Raw genomic sequence first — 25,624 nt, 5'->3', positions numbered from 1 at the left:
AAGAAATGTCTCCTATAATTATTAATGTTACATTAATGTTTCTTTGAAGGTATTTGGTCTTCCTTCACATGGACAGTTGTCATCATTGAAACGACCGTCGTTGAAGCAGTGATACCAATTATGTCACATTGTCTCTCTTAGATCAACATCATGGTTAAATTTATAGGGCTCTTGATGCACTTTATCCCGTTTTATTGTAACGACAGAAAGAAATCAACTGCTCATGCTAATGGTGGTTAATTACCTCAAACGCAGACATTTTCTCACAACACTAAGTATCCATTGCCAAGAGAAATTCATCATGGTCGTCGAGCTGCTTGTTTTCCAATTGTCTAGGTTTGAGTAATGATGCTACTAATATTTCAAAATCGACCATCTGTCAGTACTATATCCATCTATTAACTAACAGCAGGAACTTTGTTTAGAGGGTAATACATAATTGTTGCATGATTGTTTTTGCAAGTTTATGGATAATAATATCAGGGTTTATTTAAAAAAAGTTTCATTAAATAATTTTGTAAGAGAAGGTGATTTTGAGTTTTTTTTCTTTTACATAACCTAGTATTTCAACGAGTATTCTCTTCCAGAGTTAGTATTTTAATGTTAGCAGAAGGTCTAGAAAATAATAAATACATTGAAAATATGTTCAACATGTTTTTTCCTCTACTTTTCTTTCGAGGAAAAATAAATAGTGATTTTGGCCTTTAAAAAGCCACTTATACGTCAATTATGATTTCAGAAGAAAGAATCAGAAGTGTAAGAATCAGAAACTTGGTCATTTCATTTTCTGAACTGCAAAAATTTTTTATCCTCATTCTCTACTTTGATTTCGTATAAATTGAAAATGATACCGCTGAATGATCCCTATTCTCTATCGTATAATCTGCAGTGAAGTGCCAGCTACTATGGTCCCAAATAAATTTAAAAAAGGCACTGAAGTAACTCAGAATATTAGGGATCTACCTGCGAGAATTTGTTTCATTCGGAAAGGTAGATTTTCAGTGATTGATTAACAGGCATGCAGACACCACTCTATTTTTATATGAAAGCATGGACAGTATGTTGAACATCCGTCTTCATATTGCTTTTGAGGATCCCATATATGCATTTTTAAGGAGATAATTGATTTTTCTATTACTTTTTCTGCAGAGTTTTGAAGAGCAAGGGGTAGGTGATGACAGTTCGGGGCCTTCTGTGGAGACTAAGGGCTGCACTCAAGATGTGATTGAAAACAATTCACAGCTCACTTGCTCATCCCAAACCACGGAAATATACCTTCCTGTGCCAGACTTGGTACTGCCCAGGGACAATGAGTTGGTAAGTTATGTTCTAGTACACAGTAAAACCTGATTTGAACCACCTTCAGTTATACAGATTTCTCAGTTGCAATAAGAAAGGGAGTATGCCTGTTATAAAAATGAGTATATTTATGGGAAGTTACAGTAATGCCATTGTCAGTTGAGGTGTTTTCCAGTTGTAACGCATGAGGCAGAAAGCTGAACCACACTAATATTTTTCTGTCAATATCACTTGTACAACACCGGAAATCCTCGGATAGAGTATCTGATGGAGTGGACTTGTTGATAACTATGTGAAATGTCTACTCAAGCCATTTGTCTTAGCTATAACTGGGCTTTGTCTCATTATTGCCCTCTCTTTGTTTTAAGCCACCTTTCTCCTCCATTTTAATGAAGGATCCAGCTCTAACTCTTGTGGCTCCTCTTTATAAGACTGAGTAACAAAAGATGAAGACAATTCAATGTACAGTGGAACCTCGATCTATCGTTCCAGCTGTTTTACCTCTGCTCTAAGTGACCAAAACTCTCATTCAAACCGCATGCCCTTTGTGATATAACTCCCCCTCCTTAGATGAACGTTGATATTCTAGAGTTTGATCTGTGAGTGGCAAGAATCTCATGACTACATTGGCCAGCTGAAGTGGTTTCAAGCAAAAGAGGATTTTTTATTATCAAATTAGGTTCTTATTGTTTTCCTTTTATTGAGTGTAGCCCATTATTCTCTCCTAGTTTCATGTGAAAGACGAGGACAAAGGTAACCTCAGTAAAGGGAATTATCCTGTGCTGTACACGTCAGATCCAACAGGAATTTCAACTGATGTGTCAGATCCATTAGCCACTGATGAATTGGTGAGTTTACTTGTGCCTTGTACAGTTCTATTTTTCTACTGCACAATATCATTCCTTTGTGGAATATTCCCAACACCTCTCAGCAGAAATTGAAACCATTCTCCGTCACCTGATCAATAATGACCAAGTGCAGAATAATTTCACGAGTGAGTCATTTAATATTAATTATTCGTAATAATGAATGGTTTTTTTTGCTAAAGTGACACATCAAATTTGTTTACTAAGCAAGTGAGCTCACTGTCTTCACATTGGTGAGCAGTTATTGTTCTCATGATAATATAACACAGTTTTTACTTCTGTTCAAAACAGAGTAGATGCGTGATTAGGAATTGAGAGTTAAGCGGAGTACTGTTGAGTTTGGAACAGTTAAATAGCATGACCATGACATCATGATGCAGCTGCTAGCACGGTCTAACAACATGGCTTGTTCCTTATGAGAGATTGATATTCACAGGAATCAGATCAGATTTGGATATTTTGATGAAAGTGAACAGGAGTTCAAAAAACAAGGACTAGGGATTTGTCCTTCTTTACCACTTTTGTATGGGGTGTTGTACGTTTTGCAATTCAAATGGATTACCAAAAGACATCAAAAGTTAGTGACATGAACTAATTTTTATTTACTTTGATCAATTTTCTGCTGCTGTTGTTCATAGTCTTGAGCCCCTTCCACTATGAATTTAATATTTTGCTTATTGTTAGATATTTATGAGACATTTTTGGACACACTCATCTTTCATTCCTGGCATAAGGCAGGAATTTCCTTCATTTTGGTAAAATGACTGAACAGAGTCCACAGTAGTTTGTTCTATCTTTTTGCCCCTCCTTGGATCTGGTATAGCATTCCATATTCACTAACATTAAATCTGGTGGCTACTTTTTTCGTGCTAAAGTAGGAGCTAGTGTTAGTATCTGAATTCTCTCTCCCCGACTGCCTGCCGTCACCAGTTTTTCTTTTAGTAACCCCACTAGCACATCCACATCACTTGCTTTATCAACAACTTTTGAATCATGCTCTGGAAGGAAATCTTTATCCAACAGTTTGCAAGCCTTTTTGTTCAGAGTAGAAGTTGCAACTCTCAGTTACCTTTAGGAGACATTGATTTGCTGTGAGATGCAACTGCATGGAGTTTCAAGGGAGACACATCCATTTCCTTGAACAATGAATTCATTTCCTCCAATACTTTTCTTTCGATGAATCTTTGTCGAAATATACAATGCTATCATCACTGCCAGCAATTGGGATTAGCTCTTAAATGCCACAGTTTTCTTCAATATGCATGGTGTATGTATTTATCCACTTTTTCTCTTCATGAATCACATATATTTTGTCCCGGAATTTCTTTTAACAGTTTCTAGTATGCTACTTATCATGAATGAAAATGCTGGTGTTCCTGTTTGTAGTGATTTACTCCTTTTTTTCTATGACATCCAAATGGATCACAGAAAATTATTTGATACGTTTTATATTTTTCTAAAAAATAGGTTTTTTGGTTCTCACAATTACTCAAAAGAAGTCCAGAACTTATTCCATGCCTGAGTTCAATCATTTGTCTTTACAATGTATTTAATTCTGCAAATTTTAGGAGATTCACTTAGTGTAGCTAGTTTATGGTACTCTGTACCACTAATTGTAAGTTCTCCTCGACTACAGTTACCAAGCTCTTGATACTGGTCCATTATGAAGACATGAGCCTGAATGATAAATCAATGTGTGAAAGTGAAAAATGATTGTTAACTGAGATAGAAAAAACAAATTTTGTCAAAATATTTTCCTTGAGGTTTACATACCTGGTTTCTAGAGATGGACACAAATATTAACTATGGAACTTGTTGGAAAAAAAACTTGATGTTCACACTGCCAAAGTTAGAGGGCAACTGGGGAAGACAAAGGGCATGCAATAGCTACCTTCCAAGAGAAAAACTACATTGTACAAATGGTGAAAGTGGCAGGGCTTACTCAGCTCATTTTCACTTTCTGTTCAATGAACAGATCTTCAGGTCTAAAATATGTGGTTACATTGCTGCCATATTCCAATGTAATCTGATCTTTTTCTCAGCTCCGCTATGAAGTTAAAAAGTATAATTTCTTCAAAGAAGATACAGCAACAAGTTAATGTCTAATCCTCATTAAAGGCTTGTCAAGGTTAGACAATATATCTTATCACATTATTCTTATAAGTTACACTACATTCATAAAGTAAAACATATTCGTGAAGTTTTTTTCTATACAAAATGGAGAAAATTAACTTGTATTCACATGCATCCAGTATTTCGATGTGTTCTATAAAGCAAAAATCAAGGTATTCCCAGCAATGATGGCTAAGTGCTATGAATTCCTTAAAATATCCTGTTTCAAAAGTGTATTTTTCTTATCGGGTGAAAAACAACCTGCACATAAAAAATGGTTTAATGTTGGAACTTATTATGTGCAAGATTCATGTCATAAATATTTACTTAGATAAAGAAAACAGTTAACACAAGCATTTCATCACACTTGAAGTAGAACCCAACACTGACTGCCAGAGTTGTGAAAATGGATTAAATAATTTTTTTAACAACAAAACAAGCAAAAAGCCATGAAATTTACTTTTATAGGTGGTGGGTCATACCTTAAGGAATATGCATTTGAAAAAATTATTTAGCTTTATTCAAATATTGCCTCAGGTCAAACATTGATGTTTTATTGAACCATATTTTTGAGGCAAAATTTTCTAAAATCTTGTAAAACATTTGAGTTTAGAGAATATCCTATATCCCTTAGGGTATTCTTCAATTAGTTTTGGAATCCTCATGACTTCTATATTAAACCTGTAAATTTTCATAGAGAATCGGATGAAAAATATGGCTGAGACAAATTATTTCCCTCTGGAGTTTCAAGTGCCTCTGGAGAATGCATTCATTGAAAAACTGTGGTTTCTCCCAAACCTTTAAATGTTGCAAAGGAACTATAAGAGATAGACGAGAAATATTTTACACTGTTTCATTCCTACATGGAAGGATGAAAATTGCAGAGTTTCGTCAAAATCCGAGTTGGCGGGTGTCATGCCTGGATGAGCTGACATGGAATGACCCAATAATGATTTAAGTTCCACTTATCCGGTTTTACTGCTCGGCAACTCCACTCAAACAACCCTTCTTAACGAATGTCCTGCAAAAATGCTCCATAGGAAGGGGACTGAAGAGCCCCGTTGGGTTCAGTGGAGCAGTAATGCCAAGGAAAAACTCCACCATCTTGAAAAACTTGAAGGTTGAATGAATATTTATTTTCCAAACAAATCTTCTTTACCCATATGAAAGGTTAGTGGAAGAAAGTATTTTTAATGTCAGGCAGGTGAGATGATAATTTGAGGTGTTGCTGATGGAGTATTCAGAATATAATTAGGACTTATATCCCTCCTGCTTTATTTCTTTAAAGCTTCCTTTGTGAGGCAGGCAGGGCTGTAGTTGGACCTCCTGGTCGGTGCACGATATACCTTTTGAAAAATGTGTAAAATTACTGCAAAAATACAATTTTATACAAAATTTTATTTTTACTTACACCAAAAAGAAATAATAAGAAATTTATAATTTTACAGAAAAAAACAATGAATTTGTCTTCATTTTGGACAATGAAACCTTTCAAACACCAATCTAACATAAACTTTTAACCGTAAACAAGCAACAATGCAAAATATCCACTAGAATATTTCACCTCTTTTAAAAAACATTAATCCAAATTCTTCTTATAATCCACAGATTCTATCGAAATCATGCTCGAACGTTTTATAAATGTTTTTTTGAATAATAAATTCAGGATTTGTTGAAAAAAATTAGGTAACTATAACGTGGAGGATATGAAGCTTTAAAATTAGTCAATCACAGAGAAGAAACCTATCCAGAAAATAGTTGTAGAAACCGCCGCCAATCCACCAATGGTCAGATAAGGGGTTCCAACTCCGTTTCACCCGTGAGGCAATCCCAAAAACCTTTGGTGTGGTTTTTGAACTCGTTGAACTTTAATAGATACTGAATACCTTGTGCATTGACAGGCCCTCATAGGTTGTGCGGAGGCAGATCTTCCCGAGAAGCAGCAATCTCAGGAAGACGATGAGGAGGAGAGCTTCTGTCCAATGCTGGAGAGCGATTTGGATGAAGGGGATGAATCCAGAAATAGTGATGCCGGAACCAAGGTGCGAAGTTTGGGATTCTCGCTGATCGACACAGTTTTTATAGTAGAAAAAGTACAGCAGAGCAGCGATTGTCCGGCTGCGGATTATCCACGCATGATTTTCACTCTCCCTCAGTATTTAATGAAATGAAATGCATACTTGGATCCGAAAATATCCGATCCGAAAGATCCGGCTCCGAGAATCAAGGATCTGATCCGAATCCGGATCAGAAAATATCCTTGATCCGTCCATCCATGATTAAAAGCATGGTGTTACAGTTGCTATTAACGTCCATACTTTTTCTTTGGCAGAAAGACAGGTCTGTAGATGATTACAGGGACAGAAAAGGGGCATGTTGAGTGACAGAAAAAGGAATGCGTACAAGGAGGTTGTAAATATAACAGACGCCCGATTATCCGGCTGCAGTATCTGTGTTGTGGATTATCCGTGAATGATTTTTACTCTGGCTCAATATTTTTAGCGACCTTTGTAAAAAAATAAAATTGGATGCAAAATCATCGGAATAACTTCATTAATACTAGGATACACCAAGCATATTACTTCTGTCAGAATCCCCTTCGAAATAGAAGCAATAGCGAGCTAGCTGCATTCACGGGAGTACTGTGTTCCTGTTTTCCAAGCCTTGCAGCTCACCACCGTGCTCCGTGATCATCATGGATACAAGTCCTGCTGCAATTGCAAGCAGGGAAATTTGTGTGATAGGCGACTACGTGGCGTGGTGCCTGACAGTGTATTTTCAAACATCGAGCAGTGGTTTTGAAGCATTATTTCAAACCACTTTTCTGTATCCTTGATCACACAGCCACGGATGTATGGTTTTCACAACCAGGCCTTATATGGAGCATTAATAACACGAGTACAACCATGTTATCACTGCTAAAAAGATCGCGAACTGGCGAAGAAAGCTGTAATTGTGTCAAGGGAGCACTTTAAAATAGCGGAATTATGTCATTAATAATAATATATTTTGTGTTTTATGTAAATTATGAAAATAACAATACTTTCAAGTGAAATTTTGGGTTATCCGTGTTCTCCGATTATTCGTCCCGTCTCTTCTCATCATTTGTATGTCCCCTTTGCGTTTCCTTATGGCTGCATGGATCGCAACCAAAGCAGACAGAAAGGTGCATAGCATGTGCCCGAGCCCCCTAGTGCAACTTTTGGTTGCGCCTTGACACATCTTTTGCGTCGTTATCTCATTACCCTTTGTTACATCACATCGCACAATTTCTGGTAATCCAGACACGTAGGCACACCTCATGACACGCTCAAAGATGAATGAAACATTTAAATCCTATATGATCGAGGAGGTTATTAATATCTGGAGGCTAAGACATGCATAGGATTAAGTACTGTGCAAATGTTAGAGATTTTCTAAAACTTTTTTTCCTCCATTAGATACGATGTCTTATCATAATTTAAATGGCAAAAGTAAAATATTTTGTAATGGACGATATACAGTATCCTTGATGTATTGTGTAGCAGCTTTGTTTGTTTTCCTTCCAACAAACAGCACAGATATCTTGATTCTTCTCTGCACTGCTCAACCCATTAACAACCTTATCTAATATTTCCATGTTTTCATAACTAAGGTGAGCCCTTCTTCTATGCTAAAGTACAGTACTTGAAGTTCCTGTTTAAGTATTCCCTATTCCAAGCTTGTCATTGTCTTTTTTCTTAGACATCATTAGTCTCCAAGGTGGCTTATTGATTGTGTCAATTCAATTTATTCCTAGAATTCTCGATAATTTACTGGATGTAGTGTAGATGAATGGGAGGCAAGCCCTCACGACTAGTTTCCTTTTTTTTGTTTTTTTTTGTTCTATTAAGGTTCACATGTTTTCCTCGTAGGGTTTCTTAGGGGCAGGATGAATGTCCCCTTCACAACTGAAATTTTTACTTCACTTTGCTATCACAAAGGACTATATAATGTGTAAAAATCGTGTATTTTTATCCAGTCCCATCTGAGATATGCAGCCTCAAACTTAACAAAAATTAAAAAAAAAACAAATTTTAAAAATTCATAAAAAATTAACGAGTGGGTTGTCAATTCTGATACTCTATAAAATGTGTGTACCCAATGATATCTTACTACAAAAAAAGTTAACTCTGATAAATTTCTCCTTCATGGTTTTTTTTTAATTTCCAAAGAGTGGAATTCTTCAATTTTCGACCCCCTACTTTGGAGACCATTTAGACAGGTAAGATTTGCATGATGAATTATGGCTATGAAACACTATTGTATGGAAGAAAGTACTGAAAAAAAACGATGCCAGTTTCAATCTTGTAGCATGATGCAGTCCAGGGATAATCAATTTAACACAAACGTCTTCAAAGGGAAAAAAACGCTCCGTGATTCAAAACAAAAATGTCCACCCCATGTAAACGGTGTAGAATGACATTTTTTTAAATCGGTTTTGAACTTCCCATTTGTGTAGTAAAAACATATTAAAAAATTAAAAATATGAAAAATGGTTAAGCAACCTACCTTGGATCACTTCAAATGGATTGACCATTAGGGTGCCTCGTTTTGCCACCTTTGTTTGGGAGCGAATCGTAATACCCGGCAAAAGTTGCGTACCCGGGTGGGTATTACAGATATGATTTTTTTTCAAAATCGGTTATTATCTTCTCTTCGCCATTTTGTCTTGAAATTTCGAAATTTTTAACAAAAAACGTTGAAAATGTAAATAATTTAAATTTCGTTTTGGCAAGCACTCATTTTTTCCAATTGTGTATAACATTGGTCTTTCGTTGATATTTAGACCAAACGCGACAGCTCTTTTCCTTCTAATTATCGAGAAAATGACCTTTTCTCGTGGCCCCATAAGTAGTTTTCAAGGTAGGCAACCCGCTGCAAACCCTCTCATTTCACGCTATGCATGCGATAAATGACGCGAAATAGAGATGTTTTTCAGTTAAAAACGTGTAATGAATGTAAAACGATGAATCAATTCCTCGGTGTCGATGTCAATTCTGCGGTCCCTCAGGAGGCCCTTAAGTCACCTACCTCTCTTCTAATTCACAGCACTATTATTTCACACACTGCACTACAACTACGCACACTGCACCTACAAATTTGCTTAGATAATTATTGACTTAAGTCGCATTGAACTACTAGATGTCCCTGCACAGCTATATCATATCGTCGTGTGAGCACCAAGCGAGCATAAAGTATCTATTTAATTTTTTTTCATTCTTGGGAGGATCAATCCCCCTTGATCCCCGCCCTTGCAATGGCCTTGCCTGATGAGAATGACTCATTTGTTAATTTTGATGTAGGTGACTTTTTTACCACTTTTGATTTCTGCGCAGATCATCAAAGAGGAGGAGGCAGCTAATGATAATGCTGGATCTTCTGCTGGCACAAAAGAATGTATTCGAGATGCGATTGAAGAAACTTCACAGTTTGCATGCTCCGTTCAAATGACTGAAATATACATTCCCGTGCAAGACTGCCAATTACCCAGAGCCAATAATGTGGTAAGTTTTATTCTCATCTAGGAGCAGCATGGCCTTTATTTGAGTAAAATTCTTAGTTGTATGAAAAAATTAGGATTGCGTTGAGTGTATGTATGCGTTTGTATGGGATCTCACCCTCAAATGTGCGAGTTTCTGTTGTGCAACTTTTCCAGTTGTACAATATATTGCAAAACCATTGAGATCTTTATCTATTTTCATGTAAATCAATCTTTTTTGTACAACATCACTATTCTTCTGACAGAAAAGTGTTTCATTCCATTGAGTACTCCAGTGGTGAACTTTATTTAGAGGAAATCGTACTTTGGGCATACTTTGAATAAAGAAAAGCTATAGGAAAAGAAACTTTATTCGGAAATTTTCGTTTTTACGGTATTACGAGCCTCGGTCCCGGTCCTGGCGGTTACAAAATTAACTTTATTATGAAGTTCCACGCATAAGCTATGGCATTTAGATCGATATTCACTACGCTAAGTTTTAATAATCACGCCACGTTTAAGTTGTCCTCGTGTACTGTGACCGAGAGCGTCATATATGGTATTTCTTCAACATTCGCGCAACGATATACCATAAGCTTCATTCCTGCGGCGTAGAGGAAATCGCACTCTTGGCATAATTTGAACAAAGTATCATTCATTCCGGTGTGAAGTTAGGAACTGACTAGCATTTCGCCCGTTGTTCCTTGCCGCGGAGAATGATTTTTTCGGCTCCGGCTGCGTTGCACGCCCATTTAGTTCACTTCGTCACAATCGTGAGTTAGCGCATGATTTTTGTGAAGCGTTGCATTGTGCAGGATAACCGTACTCCTCAATGCCTTTCATACAGTACGACCGGTCCGGTGACGGCACATTAGGGGTGCGGATAATCCTTCGCCAGCACGGTTTGCAGCCAATCGCTGTCCCCCAAACGCACCTCACATTATCGCCTAGTCTTATAACGTTGTCAAATGAAAACAGAGCAGCGAAATAAGCCTGATTCACTAAAACATGCCTTTTCTTTGAATCCCCAAAACAAGTGATTCTTCCGCTGGGTCCTTAACGCTCGTCGTCCTTTTCGTCTCCTTTCTTCACGGAAGCCATTATAGGCGTTTCACTTTCTCACCTGGCAATGCTGCCCCGACCTAGACTATTCTGCCAGTCATCAGACAACTCTCGGCGGCCGGACCGTGGGTTTATCAACTTAGGACCAAGTTCGTGGAACGCATCGAGTTCGTAAATGGTACTTACCGTATTCGGGAGGATATCAACACTCGATTACGTCATGCCGCATGCCGAAACTGAAACGAATTTTCCTGTTTATATATATTTCCGCGTAAATCAATCGCATTTATCATCCACGGAGTTTTCGACGATTTCTGAAAGACTCGTTCAAACGAACTTCGTTATTACGAATCTCCATATTTTCGGTCCCGTGACTTCGTAATAACGAGAGTACTGTTTTTACCATTATCAGTAGAAAACTTGCAAATAAACGGTAACTTTGAAAGAAATTAACTAAAAATGAAACATCATCTCTGCGGCACCTTTAATCCTGTGACGTAACTAAATTCGTAAATCCATATGAGGGTTAAACTCTGCACTTTAGCTCTGTAGATTTTCAGGATGCATGTGGATTGTCTCAATGTTTCCATTTTTACGAAATGCATGACAATTTACCAGAAATAGTGGAAAGAAATGAAACAGCGAAAAGAGAATTGGTGTCAAGACCACCAGCATCTTTCGCCAACATTGAGAATGTTGAAACATCTAGGTTGGTGAAGCGGGAAGAACAAAATATACAACCCCTGGGTTGACAGGCAACGATGTTTGCTTGCTGTGGCTGAGTCAGCAAGTGTATCAACCCTTTCACTGCCATCGGGCCGATAAATCTGCCCTCGCTGGTTGAGCGAAAAATGCCAGGGGCCAATTTATCGGCCCTAATGGGGAGCATGCACAATTAAAAAAAAAAAACTGGAATAAAAAGGCCTCTACCTCAAATTTACTTGCCGAAAATTTCGCCTATGAATAATGGTTCTCAGCTGAGTTATGAGTCTTTAAAAATTGATCTGCATCGGCTGCTTGAAAACGCGACGTCATCGGAGCGTCACGGCACGGTATCCACTGATGACACACTGTGGAAGTGTATAGAAATTCGATCTATTTGGGCTCAAATGCAAATTTGGCGAAAATAATTGCTGTTGTAACGACAAAATGCAGACTGTGAATATTTTGGGTTGCCAAGGCGTTGTTGAAATAAATAAAGGGGATTGTTTGGGGAGATTTGGAATGAAAAAAAAATTAGCCACCATAAAGAAATCGAGCGAAAGTAAACTGAGGTATTTTGCTTTCTTAAATCCCTCTTGAGTCAATTTGTCCTTTTAGGAACTACTACACAGCTCGACGAAGATTTTTACTTCGATATCTTGCACTCAAGGCTCTACCACTCTACTCTATTAGCGAAGTGAAAGGTGTACCGTGCGATGAGGTAAGGAGGCGTTTCAGGCCACATGACTTCAAGCGATATTTGAGCATTTTTAATTAGCAATTACTGAGGTTAGCAGAGTACTAGGAGAGTTTTGGCTCATGTATTTGGACTTGTGAGAAAATTTTCTATTCAATGAGACTAACTATCATGATGAACAAATTTCATGCATGTTCCCCATTATTTCACTTTTTTTCCTGATTGTGACCTTTTCAATGGCTGTTATTTATGTAAACCCCCATAATCTATCTATGGTTATAAGAGGAAAATATATCTTAAGAATTGGGAAAAATATCTAGTCGCATTAAGTAAAATTGAGTTGCTGAAAATTTTTAAATCTGAAATGATGCTAATTTCAGAAAATAGCCTTGGCACTCTTTGTAAATCCCACCTGAAATTGGCTGGCAGTAAAAGGGTTCAGGTTGGTCATTAGAATCTCAGGCATACACAGTTTTGACCAGCTAGAGTGGCCTCTGGAATAGGACATGGTTCTATTATTATGGATTAGAGATGTCGTAATTATTATATGGCTTTTATTGAGTGACACTCAACATTCCCTTTTAGTTTAATGAGAAAGAGGGGAATGAAGAGCTCCTCAATGAGGAGAATTATCATGCATTTAACTCACCGAATGCAGTTGGCATTTCAAGTGATTCTGTAGACCCCCTGGAAGTTGATGACGAGGTAAGTGCACTTTTACCATGTTAAGTTTTTCTGTCTCAAAAATTCATTCCTCTCTGGAACTTTCCTGAAGTCATTCAGTAGAAGCATTCAATTTTTGTCTCACATGGTAATGTAAACTGTCCCTTTCGTTCATTACCTACATGTTTGAATTTTGCTCCTGAAAAAGCAGTGAAATCCATTTATTTGCCGATGATAATGTCATAAATATATCAAGCTAGTGTTTGCTCTGACTTTTAAATTCTGCGTTTGGATTTGAATACTGTTTATCTGAGGAGAAAAGGGTGGGGCATAGGAGTTAATCTGAGTAAATCCTACTTAACTCATGGGGCTGGGTCTGTGAAAACTTTGCATGGTTGGCACCTGAAGGAACATGCATCCTTTGCATTCACAGTACCAAGAGCTGACGAGGACCGATGTGAACGGCATATAGAGTTTTGAAGCAGTGGTCGCACTCGAGTGACCATTCAATCCCAAGGGAAAATGGCATAACTTTAGCAATAACTTACCTTCTCCTCCATTTTGCTGAAGCTTCGTTGGTGTGCATTATCAAACTTATTGTTTCAAAATGATAATTTCATTCTTCTCTTAATACCTCCAGCTATTATTGGCCACACCAACATTACTTACCATAACCTGGTGGTAGCATTAAAAGATACTGTTATTGATACAAAAATATTATTTCGGTAACCCGTGGACAAAGTCTTTGTGCAACTATACAAGCTTCGGCAGTTAGCCTGGAAAAATCAGGATCCAATATCTACTTCGAGTTTTTATTCTCAACCATTTGTAAAAAGACTCACAACAAAATAAAACAACAAACCCTTGACTACAAAAAAGTACTTAGATACTTTTTCTGTTAATAAAAAAATGGCATTGTCCGCAAATATACAAAATTATACATTTCATATAAATCTTAACAGTTATATGTATAGGTAACCAATCGGGTAGTTTCCTTCATCATAGAAAACGAAAGGCATTGATGCGATTCATTACCCACCATTAGTGAATCTATATTATATACAACCCGATGTGTGACAGATAGCTCACTGCCTCACTGATTCACGTATACAAATTCCCGACCACTTCCGGACGTGCTGTGAAGACGAAATTTTTACGGGTCGTGGAGAAAAAATATTCATCGGGGGGAAAAGTCCGAAAACTCGAAAAACTCGATCGGTTTTCGAGATATATCGATCCGAATTAACATTGGAGCCTTATGGGACTAAAACATATTCCATTTTTGGCCTACTTAAAAATGTCACGGGAACATGAAATGTCACTGACGGAAACTAGATTTTTTGGCCGATTTTTTTATGTGAAACATTTTGCCATATTTTGTTTATAAGTATTTTTTATAATTTTTTTAAATTTCCAATGCTTTTCTTATGGGCCTATCTTTGGATTTTTTTAAAACCAACTTATAATCGTTGTAGGAATAAGTCCTTAACTTATGAGATACTAAATTTTTTGGTTGATTTTTTGGTGTGGTTGCCTTTGCAATTTTTTGTTTAAAAGTATTTTTTTTAACAATTTAAAATTTCCAATCCTTTTCTTATGGGCTCACTTTGGGAATTTTTTTGACCAATTTGCAATAATCGTAGGACCAATTCCATTTAATGCAAGACACTAGATTTTTTTCTTAATTTTTTGGCTATCCTTTGATATCCACATGTTAATCGAACTTCGAGTAATTAACGATTATGTATTTTCATTGAATTTGCGACTCCTACAACGTTTGGTAACTTACAACACATCCGCCGTGAAGTTTGCATTCCCTCAACACACGATTTTAAATTTTTCCGAATTTTTTTTTACCACTTCCCGACGTGGAACGGACACCAAATTCAGGTGATTGACGTCTTTCTCGTGCCCCTACGCGCCGCTACCAGGAGAACGCAGAATATTTAATTTTAAGGGGTGACACCGTCGAAAAAGCTTGCTTACACTACAGCTACAGAGCCGAAATTTTTATCCAAGGTAAACGATGCCGCGGTATACAGAACAAGCACTTTAGGTCCCCCGAAAACCCCCTGTTACCCCTCCAAAAAAATAAAAATTACTTAATAAGTCATATATTTCGTTTACCATTCATCCCAGTTGTATCGTTTTTATTGATTCCGAATGGGAATTGTGTCGGCTATATTTACCCGTCATGTTCAATTATCCTGCCCCAATTACACACCCGCAATAAAACTTCAAATTTTTAAATGTACATTTCTTAACAAAATAGTAGAGTAATAAAAGGGGTTCCAGGACAAGGACACCTAAATCCGATTTTTTTAACCACTTCCCCATAAGGTACGGCTACGAAATTCACATTAGTTATGCCTTATTACAGCGCCTATGCACCGCTATGTGGAGAACACAGAATTGGTAATCTAAATGTGAGTAATACGAGAAAATTCATTGTTCCCCTACAGTTAGATCGCTGGAATTTTTACTGTAGGTAGATAAAGACCTTTTATGCAAGAAAACCCCTCGATATTTCACGTGGCTTCCAAAAAGACCAGGGTAAAAATTATTTTTTTTCTGTGAATAGCATGTTCTTCGGTGTTTTCGCATATTTTAGCAGTAATTCCCTTCTCCTATGACTCATCGCTAAGGACTTTATTTGGATGATTGCGACCGTTGTCAGTATACTCATAAAAAACCCCTGGAAACCCCCCGGACCCCCTTCAAAACATCGTCATAAGCTAAAATGCCACAATCACGGCTAGCATGCGTCTACATTCAGCCACATTATCCCCCGGCAGCCTTTGTAAACGATCGGGGAAAGCTGGTAGCACGCATTGCTCTGTGAGGAGTGAAAACCCTGGCGGCGAAGCTGCCCCCGCCCCAGGAACGACGGGGACATTCCAAGGAGTCAGAGGCGCGGAAATCCTCCGAGAACCCTCGGGCGGCAAATCCGCTCCAACACGTGGAGCAGCCGAATGGGTGTCTTACGAGGGGGGAGGGCGCCGATAACCCTCGGGCGGCGAAGCCGCCCAAATACGAGGAACGGCGAAGCCGTTCCGAGAAGTCGACGGTTCGGGGGGACACAGTAAACCTTGGGCGGCGAAGCCGCCCCATCACGCGGAAGGGCGATGCCGTTCCAAGGAGTCGACGCCTCGGGGGGACACGGTAAACCTTGGGCGGCGAAGGCGCCCCATCACCAGGAAGCTTACGGGGGAGGGCGCCGATAACCCTTGGGCAGCGAAGCAGCCCACAGACGAGGAACGGCGAAGCCGTTCCGAGGAGTCTACGGCTCGGGAGGACACAGTAAACCTTGGGCGGCGAAGCCGCCCTATCACGTGGAAGGGCATTGGAGCCTTAAGGGACTAAAACATATTCCATTATTTGCTTACTTGCAAATGTCACGGGAACGTTAAATTTCACTGACGGAAACAAGATTTTTTGGCCGATTTTTTGGTGTGAAACATTTTGCCATATTTTGATTAAAAGTATTTTTTATAATTTTTTAAATTTCCAATGCTTTTCTTATGGGCCTATCTTTCGATTCTTTTAAACCAACTTTAAATCGTTGTAGGAATAAGTCCTTAACGTATGAGATACTGTATTTTTTGGTTGATTTTTTGGTGTGGTCGTCTTTGCAATATTTTGGTTTAAAGTAATTTTTTTTTACTTTTTCAAAATTTCAATGCTTTTCTTATGGGCTCACTTTGGGAAATTTTTCGTCGACGTCTAGGGGGGACACTGGTAAGCCTTGGGCGACGAAGCCGCCCCATCACGAGGAAGCTTACGGGGGGAGGGCGCCGATAATTCTTGGGCGGCGAAGCCGCCCACAGGCGAGGAACGGCGAAGCCGTTCCGAGGAGTCGATGGCTCGGGGGGAAACACAGTAAAGTAAAGAGGAGTCGACTTCCCGGGGGGACACATGTAAACCTTGGGCGGCGAAGCCGCCCCATCACGAGGAGGCTTACGGGGGGAGGGCGCCGATAACCCTTGGGCGGCGAAGCCGCCCATAGACGAGGAACGGCTAAGCCGTTCCGAGGAGTCGACGGCTCGGGGGGACACGGTAAACCTCGGGCGGCGAAGCCGCCCCATCACAAGGAAGGGCGATGCCGTTCCCAGGAGTCGACGCCTCGGGGGGACTCGGATGACCCTTGGGCGGCGAAGCCGCCCACAGACGAGGAACGGCGAAGCCGTTCCGAGGAGTCGAGGGCTCGGGGGGACACAGTAAATCTCGGGCGGCGAAGCCGCCCCATCACGAGGAGGGGCGATGCCGTTCCCAGGAGTCGACGCCTCGGGGTGACTCGGGTGACCCTTGGGCGGCGAAGCCGCCCATCCACGATGAACTGCGAAGCCGTTCCGAGGAACTAGCGGGTCTCCGTCACAGGGCTACCTCGATATCTGGGCGGCGAAGCCGACCCCTGACGAGGAACGGCGAAGCCGTTCCGAGGTGTCGAGGGTGGGACGGCGAAGCCGTCCGGTGGGGGCAGCCGGCGAAGCCGGATGCGGGGGGGTTTTAGGGGGCGTAGCCCCCTAACGAGCGCGCGCAGCGCGGCGAGTCTTACCTATATACAGCCGGATGTGTGCCTCACTCACTCACTCATGGATACAAACTCTAGACCACTTCTAGACATGTTGGAGAGCTGAAATTTGGCAGGCGTGCGGGGAACCCGAAATGATTCGGAGGAAAAATCCGAAAACCGGAAGTTTCCGCCACGTGTCGTCGCTAGGACGACAAAATGGCCGAAATCGCCCTTTTTCCAGGGACCGTGTTTCCGTTTTTATTTTACTGCGCGCAAACCGTACGTGCTACACGAATTGTTGATGTACATTTAGAAAGCCAATAAATGCTGCCACGTACTTATGTATTGTTTTAAGTTAATCGTTAAGTTTAACGTCGCCAAAATGGCGTCCAAAAAATGATTTTTCCGAAACATTTTCATATTTTCCGCTGTTATCGACCTAATTTTGGGTGTTGCACAACCAAAATGATTACTATATCTGCTTACATAATTTTCCATTTAACTTTGGCAACAATTTGTTTTGTCACCATTGGTTGCCGAGAAAAAAATTAAAATATGCCAAAAATCACCAAAAAGTACAATATCCAAATGATTAACACGAGATTTCGTCCAGTTTTACACGACCGATTTCGTTTAGACTTAGTATACACATAAAGCTATGCATTTTGTTTTAGAATATTAAAACAGTTTAACAATATTGCTATCCATCAACCAGCAAAAAATGAAAAAATGGCGGACACTTCCCATTTTTTCCCGGGAGTCCGTTTACTATTTGTCGTTATACAGGCGATGCATTTCCATCACACGGACCGTTGTTGAATATTATGAAAGCCAATAAATGTTGCCATCTAGTTATGTAATTTTTTAAGTTAGTTTATAAGTTCAACGCTTTCAAAATGGCGTCCAAAAATTGATTTCTCGGAAAATATTTCGTACTTTCCACTGCCGTCGGCCTAAATTTGTGAGTTGGACATCGAAAATGATTATTATATATGTTCATAACATTGTCTACGAAATGAAGGCAACAATTATCTTTCGTCGTCCTTGGTTACTCTGAAAAATATTAAAATATTCCGAAAATCACCGAAAATTACGACTTCCAAAAGATTAACACAGGCATTTCTCAATTTAAAACCTCACCGATTTCATTCAAACTTTGAAGTTACATACAGCTATGTATAATTTTTCAGAAAAAATAAATATTTAATAAATGATTTTATCGATATTACCGCGAAAAAATAAAAATGTCGGGCACTACCAATTTTTCCGGGGAGACATTTACTTTGTATTGTATTACTCTCGAAATATGGATGTCATAGAGGCAACTTCTCTTAGATATGATAGGAAATGGATGTGACCATATAACATCGTCATCTTCAAACCCCCTGAAACCCCCTACAAATTAAAATTTGCATATAAGTAGCCTTTTCGGGTACTTTTCGTCACAATGCCGCTGCTTTTCCAAGCCTTACCACTCACCGCTACGGATTTGATGTGGACGATTGATGACCCCTGGCAGTACAAACCTGTAAACCCCCGGGATATCCACATACCTCCCCCAAAAAATAAAATTTTGTATTTAAGTCTACTTTTTGGGTACTTTTCGTGACTAATCCACCGCTGGTTCTTACCCCAACGTCTCATCCCTACGGCAATTATGTTAAAGGATGTTGACCGCGGGAGTACACACATATAAACCCCCGTAATCCCCCTGAAATCTCCCCCAAACGTAAAATATGCCATTAAGCCTCCTATTTATGAACTTCTCGCAAACATTACGCCGTACTACCCGTCCCCTCTGAGCTCTTGATCCAGAATGTTTGGTGAAGGCGAGCCACCGTAAACCATTCGGGAAAAAATACCAGAAAACCCCCGATCACCTCCTAGAGCCTCGCCGAAAAAATATTTAAATTCGCCTTTCCGAGTAAATTTCGTCACAATTTAGCCGGTGCCACTACTACTTATTAAAACCCCCGATAACCCTGTGAAACCTCCCAAAAAATTTCTAATAAATCGCCTCTCCGGGTAAAAGAATCGTCAGAATTCCGCCTCAATTTCGGACCCCTAGGACTTATCAGCACGGAATTTATGAGAAAGTTTTGTGACCACTGGTTTAACACAAGTATAATACCCCGGTATTCCGTTGGAACCCCCTGCAAAAAATGAAATACTTTCCATTAAGTCTTCTTTTATGCGTACTTGTCGCAACTATTATGCCGCATTGCACTACCCTTTACGATCATCGCTACATAATCACTGTGGAAGATTAGTGACCGCATGTATAACACATTGAAACCCTGAATCCCCCTGGGCTCCCCTCTCGGTGGGGAAGATCATTTATGAGGACTAAGCGGAGTAGCCGCGGGAGGCTCTTCATCCCCAAGGCGGATAAGACGTTCCGAGGAGTAACTGGCGTAGGCGAGGGGGAGCTTCAGTAACCCCTGGGGAGCGAAGCCACCCCGATGTTCAAGCGGCGCAGCCGCTGTGGGCTACATCCACCCCTAGGCGGCGAAGCCGCCCCTCAATCGAATAACGGTGAAGCAGTTCCGAAGTGCCCTCGCCCTCTGGGTGGCTATGCCGACCCCAGACGAGGAACGGCGAAGCCGTTCCGAGTATTAAGCGGGGTAGCCCCGGGGGGGGCACACTCAACTCCTGGGCGGCGAAGCCGCCCTTTAGCGAGGAACGGCGTAGCCGTTCCGAGGAACGAGTGGGGCGCGTCCCTACCCCCTGGTCGGCGAAGCCGGCCCCTACCTGAGGTGAGATTATTCGAACTTCATAAGTCTTCGAACGACCACAAATGTAGACGGCGAAGCCGGAAACGGGGTTTTTAAGGGGCGGAGCCCCTTAACGAGCGCGCGGAGCGCAGCGAGTTCATAATATACAAATTCTTTCGTTTTAGAAATCCCAGTTTAGACATGTGGCAAAGGTCCATTTTAACCTGCTTTAAAAAAGGCCAGATTGGCGCCCATGCGATGCCACTCCACATGATGTCACAGGGACCTAGTTTCTATATGAGTCGATAGGAGTTTTACATCGTCTGAGATTAGCAATGCATACATGTGGCACAGAGCTCAGGGAAACATCCCTTAATGATCACCTATTAAAATTGCCTAAGTTCGGAAAGTTTCCTTTGTTTGATAGGGGAATAACAATCCTTGTTTAAGCCAAGCGCTACCTGCTAGGAGGTACTCTGCTACCTGCTAGCAGTCTGCATCACAGTGGCTCACATATCATCGCCACAAGGTCACCTCACACGATGGCAGCGGGAACCAGAATGAAGTCACATGGGCTTTTCCCATCATTCATACTTAGCTGTCACATTTTCGTGCGCTTGAAAATTTTCACTTCATTTAATCGCAAAAAATAGATATTGTCATTTAAAAATCCAAAAGTGTTAAATGCGTACTCCAGAGGTAATAATCTTTCGATTTAGGCAATAAAAAATTCAGTAAAACCTTTCTACATCGTAATGGAGGGGACCAAAATTTGGGCAATTTGATGTATGCAGGTTCACTATAGAGAGGTTTCAGTGGTAGGCAACATTTTTTCATATCCTTGGGAAATGAAAGGTGTACAGTCTTTTAAGCCATTATATTAATATAGTTAAACATGTATGCATGCATAGGTAAACAGATATTTACAATTTAATGATTAAACAAAGATAAAAGTAACTTGTTCAAGAGGCCTTCTTAGAAAATAAATTAGTTATTGAGTTTGCTTAAAAAAATTTTCAAACTCTTTCGAAATAATGTTTTCAATTCCATGAGCACTTTTTAAGGTCATTTTCACTATAAATAAATCACTAGCTGTTTTCGTTAATACCTTTTGACCTAAGAAATAATTCTCTGGTCTTAGAGTTGTAATTAACTAATAGTGTTCGGAGGAAAGTACAATAGTTTTATATTTCTAAACATAATTTCTTCATCCTCATATTTCACAGCCTGAGTTATTTTTATTTATGCAGCCTAGATATACAGTTTCTTCTGTTTTTTCTCGGTTTTTTGAAATAGATTTCAGGGTGAATGATGGCATTCCAAAGGTCACTGCTATATCTTTCTTCTGACTGCCCTCTTTGATGGCTAGGAAAATTGCTAATTATGTGGTAATGTCAAGCAGTTGCCTTTTATTTCTGGAATCCATCATCAGCCTATGATGAGTTAAGTAATTTTCATATGTTATGGCAAATAATTGAAAATACTCCTTATAAAATCTTTCAGAAAATTTATTTATTATTCTTATAACATGTGACTTGTTAAAGATTATAAAAAAATTAATAAACACGTGACTACTGCAAAAAAATAGACAAGAAATTGAGCGTAATTTTCAAAATTTCGTTGAATTCCCTCTCTCCAAAATACAATGCACGTAGCGTTCCAAAGAAAAACTCAGTCGAAGGCACACAGAAATGCTAGTTCTGCATAAGGAAGTGATTTCTTGGTGAGAATGCTGGGCGAACTACTTCAGAATGTGGCGGCGATGGTAAAAAATTTCAATGCCCTACCGCGTATCAGCTAGTTAGCTGTCCTTCACCTACCGTTGTCGTGCAAGGATTCATTCAGTATTGCTAGAACCAATTCCGATACCCGGACTCCCGATGGAAGAGTAAGATTTCGCGGCATAAATACGCAGGCAAGACATATGACTGTTGCTAAGTGCAATAAATTGTAAACTACCATCGTTCACGAAAGCATCGAAAAAATTACCAAGGCGGTAGTAAAAAAGTGCTACGCCGGGAAATATGGGAATAAAATAATTGTAAAACTGTATTTGATTTATTTCAAGTCGCGGTGTATTCATGAAATATTTTCATTTTGGAAGCGGAAGTAGCAATGCGGTTGAGTAATGCAGTCTCCATGGATGGGAGTGAAGTTGGTTGAAATATTTCCGCCAGCAAGTGATTCAGGGTGCGCTGGTTGCCTCTTTTATTAACTGAACATAGTATGTAGGCACTTGCAAGAAAATAAAGCCATAAGTAAAAGAAAGCAAGTGCTATCGCGCGATTTTGTCCATGATTCGAGAGAAAAGGACGTGTTCCATCTTCATTTACTGTCACTTAATGTGATTACGATAGTTGGATGCCTTTTTCTTATTTACTGTCAGGTATGCTCTCATATGGAACAAAATTGCCCTAACTAATGGTTATTGTAATTATTTAAGGTTTATAAAAAAAATAAGCCTGAAAAATTTATTGCTGAAAATGTCATTCCATGTAGGTAATCGCGGCTGCATTAATGGTCTCTAGTGGTCTCGGTACGATTTGCGGAGGTAGTTAGGCCATCTCAGGGGTGTCTTTGGTATGATGTATGGAGGTTTTACGAGATAAAGATGGTCACTATATAGAGGTTTGCCTATAAATATACATGTAAATCTGATGGGACCAGAGGGTTGGTACGAAGTATGGAGGTTTACGATGTAAAGAGGTTCACTACATAGAGGTTTTACTGTAATAGGAAACCACCCAATACCTGTTCAGATGATGGTGTAGGCCTAAGGTGTTACTGACCATGGTTAAGACCGCAGCTGGGTGAACAATTAAGTGAATGATTTTCTTAAATAAATACGGAATCTTCTAGTTATATAATGGACCAAAACAGAAGAATTGTTGCTTCGTTTACACAGATATTTACTTTGCAAAAGGATTGCACTGTGCCAAAATATAGCCTTTATTCTTTGCAGCACAGGAATTATTACTGTTGAATAAAAACTTTTGGGCTATGTCACCGTGTCAATTACTGGGATGGCCTAACATAACCGACCGATTCTGGTCGCTTTCTCAAGGGTGACGTGTACCCACAGAAGTAATAAAGAATCAGGAATTATAACCTTTGTAGGGTTGGTAATGTTATTAATGTATATCGCTTCCATGGACAGTGGCTAGTTTTCCATTGGGTTATGGAATTACTATCTGCTATAAAAGTAGCTCTACATTCGGTATGTATCATCAGAAAATGAAGTCAACGATAAAAATTGTATAAATGATTACAGGAATGGCACAGTATTTAAGGCACAGTTATTCAATTTAGAATGAACATTATTCAAAGACTGTCTCATTGTTCAAAGAAATTACAAAGTGTTCATTGCTGTATATGTGTGGATGATAGTTCTATATTGTAAAAGAATGGTGTATTAAAAGAATATTGATTCTTATGTGCATTGATTAATGAGTTGATTCCTACTTTCAGCATATGTTTACAGAGGATGAAAAAGTGATTGGTAATTCTGAAATGACCAATGACTCTATGACTGAGGCTATAGGTGAGTAAACTCTAGGTCTTGCAAATATATGTGCGTGGAGAGGGTGTTGTAACTTTTTTGAAGCATGAAGAACCTAAGTTAGTCATCCATGTGTAACTTTTGTTTTATTTAGTTTACATGTCACTTAAATATGAGAGAATGTTTATCTTTACATTTGTGTGGTCTGGATTTCTAATAATATGAAATGTAATGTATTATATTTGTAAATGTAATGTATTTAATATAATGAATTATCACAATTTCCTTTAACATTTATGTACAGTAGAAGTCCTTTTAATGTAAAATATTTTGTTCGGCTGAAGTCTATTGATATTTAACTTGCGCGACCATTGGCTAGTAAAATTTCATATTTTAGTGACATATTGCATTTATGGCAGTGAAAGATTCGTATAAGATCTGCACTCTAGTCCAGTCAATGAACTTCAACAAATGAGTTCTTTATGACTGGTGTTATAGACAAAAATTTCTAATTATTAATGATCCATTATGAGTGCTTAGCATGAGAAACCAGTGCCTGTACAACTAAGGGTGGTATTTGCATAAAACATGTGGGTGGAATTCAGTGAAATGACTGAATGAAATTGTTTCCGACTTCTTTTGGCAGAAATGCGATACATCCATGTTGAAATACATAACACCGGTAGTACTTTCCACCCATTTATGCACTACTCCACCGCCTACTTTTTGCCTAGTTTTGACACTCAAATGTCATTCTGAATTCTTTCTGGCCTGTGTCTATGGAAGGAAAACGTTTTCTGTGCTATGGGTAGCATGATAATATTTTACATCTCTCCGCATGGAGTTCTTTTTTTTTGGGGTTGAGTTACCCTGGTATCCTTTTTCTTGTTATTTGGGACCCAGCCGGTCCCTTACTCCAACCACTGGAGTGGACCGTAGAACCCTTTCTTAGCACGAATCCACATTCAACTCATTGCATTGCTAGTGCAATTTTATACAAAATATTGCAATTGATAAAAAAAAATTATTCTTCCAAAAGAAATACTAGCATTATATAGGTATTTTTGAATTTTAAATGGATGTCTAGCATTAATTACAGCCAAATTAGTGAACACAATGTACTGAGAGTGTAAGTCCATAAGTGGTATTATCATGTTGAATTTATAAAATTAGCTTGAAGTTTGTAATGCACAGTCTTATTCAATTATTTTTGTAGGCATGGCAACTGCTTGGTTAGGTGTAACAGTGAATCATGTCAGAAAATACTTTGTAACAGAAAGTAAGTAGATATATTATGGATTTCAGAAATAAATACCAGAAGACAAATCAATACTGCTAAGTTGCAGCACAACTCAATTTTAATAACTTGTGTGTTACAGTTTGCTGCTATTTATTAAAAAAATGATAATCCCTAATATTTCAATATAATTATGTGGATCTCATCAGGAAGTTGATCAGGAAATGATTTAGATGGATATCATATTCAACCTGGAAAAATGTAATTGCTCCCTTTATGACTTTTTAACTGTTATCCTCAAGCGGACAAAAGGAGGAAATTATTTAATTTTTAAGAAATTTTATTTTTTTATCAAATTTACCTCTGATTGTTAACTACGCTTGATTCATGGTTGATGCATTCCTTTTTCAACAAAAATGTGGTGTGAATTTTTAAATAAAAATGCATGAATTGTGGCCTCTTCCATGGCACACGTGATTTCCATTGCTAAGTACTTTATGAAAAATGTTTACTTATTGGTGTGAAAAGTAATATGTAGCTGCTAAAAGTAAACATATTGAAAATCTGGAGCAATTTAACATTAGAGGAATTATATTCCTTAAATATTTTGATAAGTGTTGTTCTCTCACGTAGAAGGATTAGGACAGCATTATTTTCTCCTCAAGTATTCTCAAAAGAAAAATCTATGCCATTTTAAATATTAACTTAAGGAACATTACGATGTGTATAATCCATAACCACTGAACACATGTTTTTGTCT

General features: G+C 38.9%; 1 protein-coding gene across 1 annotated transcript in view; it reads left to right on the top strand.

Moving 5' to 3' along the window:
• Positions 1-25,624, top strand: part of LOC124172093 — a 30,425-nt gene that overhangs the window by 3,470 nt on the left and 1,331 nt on the right. The window contains exons 2-5 of the mRNA XM_046551500.1: positions 2,028-2,147; positions 9,635-9,802; positions 12,824-12,943; positions 23,597-23,669. Of these exons, the coding sequence (XP_046407456.1) occupies positions 2,028-2,147; positions 9,635-9,802; positions 12,824-12,943; positions 23,597-23,669 (481 nt within the window). The remainder of the gene's footprint in view (positions 1-2,027; positions 2,148-9,634; positions 9,803-12,823; positions 12,944-23,596; positions 23,670-25,624) is intronic.

This window comes from Ischnura elegans, assembly GCF_921293095.1.
Source record: "Ischnura elegans chromosome 13 unlocalized genomic scaffold, ioIscEleg1.1 SUPER_13_unloc_1, whole genome shotgun sequence".
Classification (NCBI taxonomy): Eukaryota; Metazoa; Arthropoda; class Insecta; order Odonata; family Coenagrionidae; genus Ischnura; species Ischnura elegans.
This window is presented reverse-complemented; position numbering and strand designations above follow the sequence as displayed.